The sequence below is a fragment of the Gymnodraco acuticeps genome, unplaced genomic scaffold (assembly GCF_902827175.1).
Source record: "Gymnodraco acuticeps unplaced genomic scaffold, fGymAcu1.1, whole genome shotgun sequence".
NCBI lineage: Eukaryota > Metazoa > Chordata > Actinopteri > Perciformes > Bathydraconidae > Gymnodraco > Gymnodraco acuticeps.
In genome coordinates this window covers 154,114-165,086 of record NW_022990076.1, presented here as the reverse complement: position 1 = coordinate 165,086, position 10,973 = coordinate 154,114, and the positions used below count along the sequence as shown (strand labels likewise).

The following is a 10,973-nucleotide window of genomic DNA, read 5'->3' as shown; positions in this document are numbered from 1 at the left end:
TTCCAAAACCCTATGGAGAAATTGCATTGCTTTTTATCGAAGGAACCGGACGTGGTAAAAATGCTAACTTACTTCCGGGTTTTAGGACGCGTCACTGCGGTTCTCTATTGAATGGCAAATATTCAGTAACACTATTGTGACGGCTCATAGGCCTTAGACTCAGGTCCTCGGTTAGCCACTCGCCAAATCAGGAGAGATTGCTGACACCTGATTTGGGCTGACTGCTCAGCTACCAGTATGGGTGCCTGAGCAGTCGGTCTCTCTCCTCTTGGGTTGCTTGGCTCTACTGGACCTTGGTTTGTTTGTTTTTGCTTTATATGCTGATGCATGTTCACACACCCACTGATTAACTGACTTCATTAACTTAGTTTCTTTAAATAAATGCACTTTAATTGGATATGAATCATGTGTGGTCTCCTTTTGTCCGTCCTTGAGCCAGGGTGTGACACTAAAGCAGGATATTATTTGCATATATATGAAATATAAAATGTTGAAAATAATTAAGTTCCAGCCATCGATCTTAGAGGTTTTCCTAAAATACAGCAAATTTCAATGTGATGGCAATTCTGTAAAGTAGCTGGTTTTTCCGATTAGTCGTAAGTCATTTCATAGACGGGCGTTATCAAATCAATCGATGCATGAAAAGCATTTAATACATTTAATTTCAAAGTGCTTTTTCAGGTGCTCAAAGACGCTTTACAGTGGTGATAAAATAGAATACAAAATATTAAAACAGCAACACAACAGAATTCACAAATTAAAAGCCAGTCTGAAGAGGTGTGTTTTGAGAGTGGGGCGTTGGTGCAGTCTCTGTGTTGTGGAAGAGAGTTCCAGAGGGTGGGGGCAGCGACGGAGAAGGCTCTGTCCCCCCAGAGGGTGGAGACGGAGAAGGCTCTGTCCCCCCAGAGGGTGGAGACGGAGAAGGCTCTGTCCCCCCAGAGGGTGGGGGCGGCGACGGAGAAGGCTCTGTCCCCCCAGAGGGTGGGGGCGGCGACTGAGAAGGCTCTGTCCCCCCAGAGGGTGGGGGCGGCGACGGAGAAGGCTCTGTCCCCCCAGAGGGTGGGGGCGGCGACGGAGAAGGCTCTGTCCCCCCAGAGGGTGGGGGCGGCGACTGAGAAGGCTCTGTCCCCCCAGAGGGTGGGGGCGGCGACGGAGAAGGCTCTGTCCCCCCAGAGGGTGGGGGCGGCGACTGAGAAGGCTCTGTCCCCCCAGAGGGTGGGGGCGGCGACGGAGAAGGCTCTGTCCCCCCAGAGGGTGGGGGCGGCGACTGAGAAGGCTCTGTCCCCCCAGAGGGTGGGGGCGGCGACGGAGAAGGCTCTGTCCCCCCAGAGGGTGGGGGCGGCGACTGAGAAGGCTCTGTCCCCCCAGAGGGTGGGGGCGGCGACGGAGAAGGCTCTGTCCCCCCAAAGGGTGGGGGCAGCGACGGAGAAAGCTCTGTTCCAGAGGGTGGGGGCGGCGACGGAGAAGGCTCTGTCCCCCCAGAGGGTGGGGGCGGCGACGGAGAAGGCTCTGTCCCCCCAGAGGGTGGGGGCAGCGACGGAGAAAGCTCTGTTCCAGAGGGTGGGGGGCGGCGACGGAGAAGGCTCTGTCCCCCCAGAGGGTGGGGGCGGCGATGGAGAAGGCTCTGTCCCCCCAGAGGGTGGGGGCGGCGACGGAGAAGGCTCTGTCCCCCCAGAGGGTGGGGGCAGCGACGGAGAAGGCTCTGTCCCCCCAGAGGGTGGGGGCAGCGACGGAGAAGGCTCTGTCCCCCCAGGTTCGGAGCTTGGTTCGTGTGGGGACTCTATCCCCACACGAACCAAGCCAAGGAGGTTCGCTTCTGATGAACGAATGCTGCGGGAAGGGGTGTAGGGGGGCGGGCCTCGGGGGCCTCGTTATTGAGAACTTTGTGTGTTAGCAGGATTTTGAAGTGTATTCGTTGACGGACGGGGAGCCAGTGCAGGTTTTGAAGGACGGGGTGATGTGGTCTCTGGAGCGGGTGTGTGTGAGGAGGCGGGCAGCGCAGTTCTGGATATAGTTTATTTAGAACTTTGGATGATGAGCCAAACAGGATGCTGTTGCTGTAGTCCAGTCTTGAAGTGATGAATGCGTGGATGAGGGTTTCAGCAGCCGGGAAGGAGAGTGATGATGGGCGGAGGCGGGCAATGTTTTTTAGATGGAAGGCGTAAGGCATAAATAAACATACCTGCAGTAATTATCCTCGTGGTTAAAGGTAATGCAGTTCATTTACTGAAGTACTTAAGAGCTTTTCAATCAGGAAAGACTTCATTTTGTTTAAAGAACATTTATTGACACATGCCATATGATAGATGTTAAGTCTTTGGTGATTAGACCCCGATCCTGAAATCGTATAAAGAGGGAAATGCATCCGTGAGCATATAGGGAACCCCTCATTCAAATTCACAGTCCTGAATGTGGTGAATGTGGGGATCTACAGGACACACATGTTCAGAGTAAAGGCTTTCACATTATTATAATTTCATTGAAATGTACATTTTACACCACAACAGAACACAAAAGCAGGACCAACCATCATACATTGAATTCCTTGACTAACAAGAGAAAGATTCATTCATTTAAATGAATATTTACAAACAAATGGGCCGGTTCTAAAGGGTTATTCAGTTAGAACCATAGGCTATGGCCATTTCTCAATCTCGAGGATACTGGCTTCCAAGCCAATATTTCAAGGATGCTACGTCATCGAGTGCCGCCGAAGGACTGTTCCAATCTCCAGCATACTTGGAATTCCACCGAGGCCGCGTCCTTGGTGTGGGGGAAATTTCGAGGCTGCACATGGGTAGACTTTGCGTCCTTAAAATCCCCACAATGCTTTGCGCACGGACCAATTTCAAAAACCCTTGAGGAGAATGGCTGAACCGACGCAGCACACATTTAAATGTAAGTATGTAGTGGCGTAGAACATGTGTTGGTAAATATGTTAATTTGTTATCACCAAAAATGTGTTCCTGAAAGTAAAGCACGTTCATAATTAGATAGACATCGTGAGGTATTTATTTTCGGTACAGTTTGAAACCGTTAGAGAGAGTGGCACACTTGTTAGCCTGTTCCATTCTTCTTTGTTTTCCGAAGCCGTGGCTTGGAAGTATACTTGCTTCGTTTCTGAAGGAAGTGACTTGGAAGTACGCGACTACCAAGCCAGCATCCTCGCGATTGAGAAACGGCCTGTATATAGGTTAAACCCGATGAGAGGGGATACAGCTGTGCACATGTCATCATGAACAGACGTCGTTTAAAAGTGACGTTTGAGTGAACGAGGACGTCCCAATTAATACCTGAGGACTCCTCTGTCCTCAGTGAGGGAAAGTAGGAGGTGAAATATTCAATTGAGACGAGCCTCCAGTCTTCCTGAAAGAACTTGCGCTGAGCTTCATTTTTGATTTACTATGTACTAAAATATAAGTGTTTAACCCTTGTGTTGTCAACTTTTCTCATCCCAGTTTTAGTATTTATAAAACATATAGTATAAATGAACACCGAAATCTGAGTTAGACTTTTTAAGGCAACTGTATTCCTACCACCATGTGTTACTCTTCTTTTTTAAATGTATGGTCAATGGATCGCAAATGCTATCTCAATTCAAATGAAAGAGATCATGATTCTTTTTTCGTGGAAAAACGTAGCATACAAGCAAACATGTTAATGTGTTGGCACTAACATAAAACAAAACTTTATCCCAACATAAAAACATTTGGGAGCGGGTCAAATTTCACAGGAAGGCCAGGATGAAGAGCATAAACAAGTCTAAATATTTACCAGCAGCCAAACAATACGGAGGTTTCTCATATGTCGAGAGGACAGAGGTCGGTTTACAGAAGAGTCAAACAGTGCCATGGTGAGAGAACCCAGCAGTCAGGGGGCAGAGGTACAAGTACACACACTAAAGTACCATTTTAAAGTACTTTTATGCAGAGGTGGGAAGTAGCGGAGTACAAATACTTCGTTACTGTATTTCTCAGATATATCTATCTCTCAGCACAAGATCTGAGTACTTCTACTTTTACTCAAGTACAAGATCTGAGTACTTCTACTTTTACTCAAGTACAAGATCTGAGTACTTCTACTTTTACTCAAGCAAGATCTGAGTACTTCTACCTTTACTCAAGTATCAGATCTGAGTACTTCTACTTTTACTCAAATACAAAATCTGAGTACTTCTACTTTTACTCAAGTACAATATCTGAGTACTTCTACTTTTACTCAAGCAAGATCTGAGTACTTCTACCTTTACTCAAGTACAAGATCTGAGTACTTCTACTTTTACTCAAGCACAAGATCTGAGTACTTCTACTTTTACTCAAGTACAAGATCTGAGTACTTCTACTTTAACTCAAGTACAAGATCTGAGTACTTCTACTTTTACTCAAGTACAAGACCTGAGTACTTCTACTTTTACTCAAGTACAAGATCTGAGTACTTCTACCTTTACTCAAGTATCAGATCTGAGTACTTCTACTTTTACTCAAGTACAAGATCTGAGTACTTCTACCTTTACTCAAGTACAAGATCTGAGTACTTCTACTTTTACTCAAGTATCAGATCTGAGTACTTCTAGTTTTAATCAAGTACAAGATGTGAGTACTTCTACTTTTACTCAAGTATCAGATCTGAGTACTTCTACCTTTACTCAAGTATCAGATCTGAGTACTTCTACTTTTACTCAAGTATCAGATCTGAGTACTTCTACCTTTACTCAAGTATTAGATCTGAGTACTTCTACCTTTACTCAAGTATCAGATCTGAGTACTTCTACCTTTATTCAAGTATCAGATCTGAGTACTTCTACCTTTACTCAAGTATCAGATCTGAGTACTTCTACCTTTACTCAAGTATTAGATCTGAGTACTTCTACCTTTACTCAAGTATCAGATCTGAGTACTTCTACTTTTACTCAAGTATCAGATCTGAGTACTTCTACCTTTACTCAAGTATCAGATCTGAGTACTTCTACCTTTACTCAAGTATCAGATCTGAGTACTTCTACCTTTATTCAAGTATTAGATCTGAGTACTTCTACCTTTACTCAAGTATCAGATCTGAGTACTTCTACCTTTACTCAAGTATCAGATCTGAGTACTTCTACCTTTACTCAAGTATCAGATCTGAGTACTTCTACCTTTACTCAAGTATTAGATCTGAGTACTTCTAGTTTTAATCAAGTATTAGATCTGAGTACTTCTACCTTTACTCAAGTATCAGATCTGAGTACTTCTACCTTTACTCAAGTATTAGATCTGAGTACTTCTACCTTTACTCAAGTATCAGATCTGAGTACTTCTCCCCCTCTGAAATGTCCCCACAGCTTTATTGCGTTGGATGTGACAGAACTTGATTCTCAGCGTCTCACTGCAGATGCTTTCACTGATAATAAGCTCTCATGTGTTTCACAGCTCTTCTGCTGGTACTGCCTGCGGGTTTCTCCGCTGCCAACATACTCAGAGTTACTGCTGCCTGTTTGCCCGCAGCGTGTACGCAATCTTTCGTTATCTGTCATCAGATTCAGATCATTAGAGCATTCATTTACGCAATCTTTGAGAGTTATTCCCTGTTTGTGGAAAGGCTCTGTTCCCAGCCTGCAGTAAATAACTGTATGGAGACGAAGCATCAGTTCAACTATAACTCAGGACAGATGCTTTAAAGGTCACCTATTGTGCAGAATCCACATGTGACCCCTCTTCTTCATGTCTCTTCTACATCAACACGTGTCCCCTCTTCTTCATGTCTCTTCTACATCAACACGTGTCCCCTCTTCTTCATGTCTCTTCAACATCAACATGTGTCCCCTCTTCTTCATGTCTCTTCTACATCAACATGTGTCCCCTCTTCTTCATGTGTCTTCTACATCAACATGTGTCCCCTCTTCTTCATGTCTCTTCTTCATCAACATGTGTCCCCTCTTCTTCATGTCTCTTCTTCATCAACATGTGTCCCCTCTTCTTCATGTCTCTTCTACATCAACATGTGTCCCCTCTTCTTCATGTCTCTTCTACATCAACATGTGTCCCCTCTTCTTCATGTCTCTTCTTCATCAACATGTGTCCCCTCTTCTTCATGTCTCTTCTTCATCAACATGTGTCCCCTCTTCTTCATGTCTCTTCTACATCAACATGTGTCCCCTCTTCTTCATGTCTCTTCTACATCAACATGTGTCCCCTCTTCTTCATGTCTCTTCTACATCAACATGTGTCCCCTCTTCTTCATGTCTCTTCTTCATCAACATGTGTCCCCTCTTCTTCATGTCTCTTCTTCATCAACATGTGTCCCCTCTTCTTCATGTCTCTTCTACATCAACATGTGTCCCCTCTTCTTCATGTCTCTTCTTCATCAACATGTGTCCCCTCTTCTTCATGTCTCTTCGTCATCAACATGTGTCCCCTCTTCTTCATGTCTCTTCTACATCAACATGTGTCCCCTCTTCTTCATGTCTCTTCTTCATCAACATGTGTCCCCTCTTCTTCATGTCTCTTCTACATCAACACGTGTCCCCTCTTCTTCATGTCTCCTCTACATCAACACGTGTCCCCTCTTCTTCATGTCTCTTCTACATCAACACGTGTCCCCTCTTCTTCATGTCTCTTCTACATCAACACGTGTCCCCTCTTCTTCATGTCTCTTCTACATCAACACGTGTCCCCTCTTCTTCATGTCTCTTCTACATCAACACGTGTCCCCTCTTCTTCATGTCTCTTCTACATCAATACGTGTCCCCTCTTCTTCATGTCTCTTCTACATCAACATGTGTCCCCTCTTCTTCATGTCTCTTCTACATCAACATGTGTCCCCTCTTCTTCATGTCTCTTCTACATCAACATGTGTCCCCTCTTCTTCATGTCTCTTCTACATCAACATGTGTCCCCTCTGTGGAAAGAGACTCTGAAAGTTTCAGGAATAAAGATTCTCTCTCTTTTTGATCCATTTCTATAAAAACCTGTCTGAAAATGAGCTGATCAGATTTTGGTCACTTAATGATGTCATAACGATGTGTTGTCTTGTGTAACCATTAGCCAATCAGCAACCAGGGTAACCCCTTGGTAAAGTTTTTATTATCAGTAGCTGGTTTGTTACCAAACAGGTTTTTACATACAAGGAAATGCATTAGTGTAGTTGTGTGTAGTTTCAACATACGTAGTAAGAGAAATACAAAATAAAATAAAGGCAAAATCAATAAAATAAGATATGAAATGAAACAATACAAATATTTAAAATTAATATAAAAATTAATTATTTTAATTATATTTTAAATATATTTAAAAAAATAAATATGTAGCCAAAAGAACACAATAAAGTATAATATGATCAAATATCAGTCATTCAAAATGAATATTCACAAGAGTCCTAAAAATAGTGGAAAATAAACAAAATACGATTAAAATGTGTTTAAATTCACAAAAAAGGCATAAAAATACAAAAAATACGATTAAAATATGTATACATTCAATACAACAAATGTTCTTCTAAAAATAAAATAAAAAAGTGTTTGAATAACAGCGATAAAGATATGTACAGAATATGTGAATTTCAAATGGAAGGAGCTTTGCAGGTGCCATCAGGACCTTTCAAAATGTCACCTCATTGAAAACATCAGGAGTGTTTCCAGCATAGACCAGGGGTGTCAAACTCAAGGCCCGGGGGCCAAATCCGGCCCGCGACTTCATTTTATGTGGCCCCGCAAGAGCTTGCAAAGAATATAATATGTTTATTATACGGTTACATGCTACTTTACAGAAGCAGGTTGCCCATAAACTACATATCCCACATTGCATCTCATTTTGTGACATGCGCACTGAAGAGACTTGTAATTATTTGCCCTAGACTTCTGCATTCAGACGTAAGTTATTACCCTATCCGATAATAATCCAATGCAGAGGCAATAATGTAATATAATACATTATTTTATATATTTATATTGTCTTAAAGTTACAACCGGCCCTTTGAGTGCTAATGCTATAGCATCCATAATGCTAATGTGGCCCGCGACCTTTCATACGGAGTTTACAGTCAGTTTGAACAACTGTGGGAAACACACGAAGCAGAAGCACAGCTGTTTCTCATAACACTAACTCGCTGTACCAGGAACTATGAAACGCAGGAGCTAAATGAATAATTGAACACTATTTCCATCCGTGCTTTCCCCTCTTCTTTCTTCCTGGAAGCCGAAACAGAAGACTTGTGTTTTCTGCTGGGAAACACGACAAAAAAACTCCCGTGCAGCACGACCCCTCCAGGTGCATTTGAATGTGTTTACATGCCATGTTTATCCGGGTTATTATCATATCTGGGACGAGGTGTTTACACCACGAGCAAACAAATAAGAGCACAATTAAATGAGTACTTATTCATTTAGCCTCTAGCGTGTGTTTGGTGTCTCTTATCACTCATCTCTGTGTGGTTTTGTGTCTCTGGAGTCATTTTGCATCTTATTAGTAGTTGGTTTATGACACTTTGTTGTTATTTCCTCCTCTCTGCGTCACTTTGTGCTCCTATTATGGTTGTTGTGCCCGTTATCCTAGTCGTTGTGAGTCTCTGTGTGACTCGTTGCAGCTGTGGCGCGTCGTTGAGTCCATTCAGGTGCGTTATAGTCTTATGTGTCATTGTGTGTCTAGTTGTGGTCCCTTTTGCCTTTTCCCAAGTTGTCCTGAGTCTTCTTGTTGATTTTTTCAGCTGTTGATTAAGATTAAGATTAAGATGGACTTTTATTAATCCCTCGTGGGGAAATTGTTTCTCTGCATTTGACCCATCCTAGTGTTAGGAGCAGTGTGCTGCCATTTTGAACGGCGCCCGGGGAGCAGTGTGGGGAACGGTGCCTTGCTCCGGGACACCTCGGTAGCACTTGGTCTTGCTGGGACTTGAACTGGTGACCTTCCAGTTGCCAAGCCAAGTCCCTATCGACTTCGCCACCACCGTTGTGCGTCTCGTTGAGTCTTTGCGGTCTCTTTCTAGTCTTCCTTTGTCTGTTTATAGTTGTTTTTATTTCTCATCGTGGTCATTTTGCTCCTTTTCTGGTTGTTTTGCCCGTTGTTTTGTTAATTGTGATTATCTTTGTGTTGTGCATCTCCATGGACTGTTTTGGTCACTTTGTCGTCCATTTATTTCTCCTTGCTGTCATTGTGTGTCTCCTGGTGCTCCTTTCTTTGTTTCTCTTGCCCTTTGTCCTTGTCACCGTGAGTCTCTTCAGGTGACACTTTGCAGAGGAAAGCCGGTGGGTCTCTTCTGTTGCAAAATGGTCCTTTTTTAAAAAGTCTTAACTAGTCAGGAATCAGAGGAGGAAACATGGACATAGGTTAGAAGCATGCAGCATGCAGTGAGGGTCTTTGCACCAGCAGAGGGAGACGAGGAAGTGAAGCCTCTGGTGAAGAACTTGGCTGACAATCGCCCCACTTTCTCCTTTTCGGTGGATCAGACAGCAGGTGAAGAGCAGTGCGGCTGCAGAAACACAGACGGACACACACACACACACACACACACACACACACACACACACACACACACACACAGACAGACAGACGGACAGACAGGAGGAGAACCTGTTGGATTTCTGTCTCTCCTCATCACACCTCCCTGGATTTACACTTTTCCCTTCACTTGTATGAGTTGGAGTAACAACCTCCTGACCGGCGGCTGCTGTAATGAGATGTAAGTAACTTTAGCTGCAGTTGTATTTCTTACTCTTCCCTAAACACTAAACACTGCTTTCTGTTGCAGCCTCTGTCCTGGGATCAGTGTGTGTTCTGCTCTTGATGTTGAGGCAGCATAAATGCCGGGGTGATGATGAGGTTACCTCCAACACAGGTGGGTGATTTCATCTCTGTTAATCTCTGCAGGAAACATTTGAATGGAGGGACCCTACATGCCTGTGAACACCGGGTTAAGCTGCCATTAGACTGCTAGACATTCCCAAACCCCTGATAACAAAGACAGGCTGTGGCAAGTCTGCTTCTGCCGCTCCGAAAACAAACAACAAGTGGAACAGGCTCTGAAGAAATATGGTTTATTTAGCTTCTTTGTTGGCACACTATGTGCTTCGTATATACAAACAGGAAAAAGGCATTATGGATGTTTTGTTGATGCATGTCGACTTGTTGCGGGATTCAAATCTCCATCCCAGTCTGAAGAAAGTCTGAGGAGATGCGTTAAAGTTTGTATTCAGTCCAAAACACCAAGATATGTAGTTTAGTACGATATAAAACAGAGAGAAAGTAGGACAAGTCTTGATTTCAGAGAAACACATTTGTTTTGCCCTTTTTGCATTAAAATAAAACTATAACAATGCATTAGATATCAAAACGTATCAGTTCTCGATAAATCAAGTAATTTTCCAATTTTTCAAAAAAAAGCCTGCATTCCTCGCAGTGAATCCCCCAGACAGACATTTCCTGCCTGGCCTGTATGACCACCCACACACACACACACACACACACACACACACACACACACACACACACACACACACACACCTTATATACACAAAATACTATCCTGCCCTCGGGGCCATCCTTTTCAGCCGTCATAGGTGAACACCCTTTTCCTGTCTTCCCATTTCTGCTTTCACAGCTGAGTCTTGTTCTATCTGAATGAAACACGTGGAGAGTTTAGTTTCAAGACAGATCGAGTCACGTAAGACACATGTAATACAATAACTTTCATTTCCCCGCTCCCACGTGTGATATTTTACCTCAGTGTGACACTTTAAATTACAGTGTGTGTGTGTGTAGTTTACATATCAGTGTGATGAGGTCAGTTGGCTGTGTAGCTAGGAAACAGAGGGGGGTGGGTGCGTAGGCAGAGAAAAGCAGGTTTTGACATGTGCCGGGAAATGGGGCTTTTTACCTGGAAATTGTACAAGTTTTCTCTCACAGTTCAAATGACATGTTTACGTGTATAATGCAACACCCTGAACTATGTATATATGATCTTGATCTGGTAGCGAGCCGTGCATACGTCTCAGGGTGCTGGAA

The 10,973-nt window shown here is 43.6% G+C and overlaps 1 protein-coding gene across 1 annotated transcript in view; it reads left to right on the top strand.

Annotated features, from left to right (window-relative positions):
- The first annotated feature begins 7,943 nt into the window (after window positions 1-7,943).
- LOC117546073 (prostaglandin G/H synthase 1-like) overlaps window positions 7,944-10,973 on the top strand; it is a 45,113-nt gene continuing 42,083 nt past the window's right edge. The window contains 2 exon segments of the mRNA XM_034216160.1: window positions 7,944-9,651; window positions 9,721-9,807. Of these exon segments, the coding sequence (XP_034072051.1) occupies window positions 9,645-9,651; window positions 9,721-9,807 (94 nt within the window). The 5' untranslated portion in view covers window positions 7,944-9,644.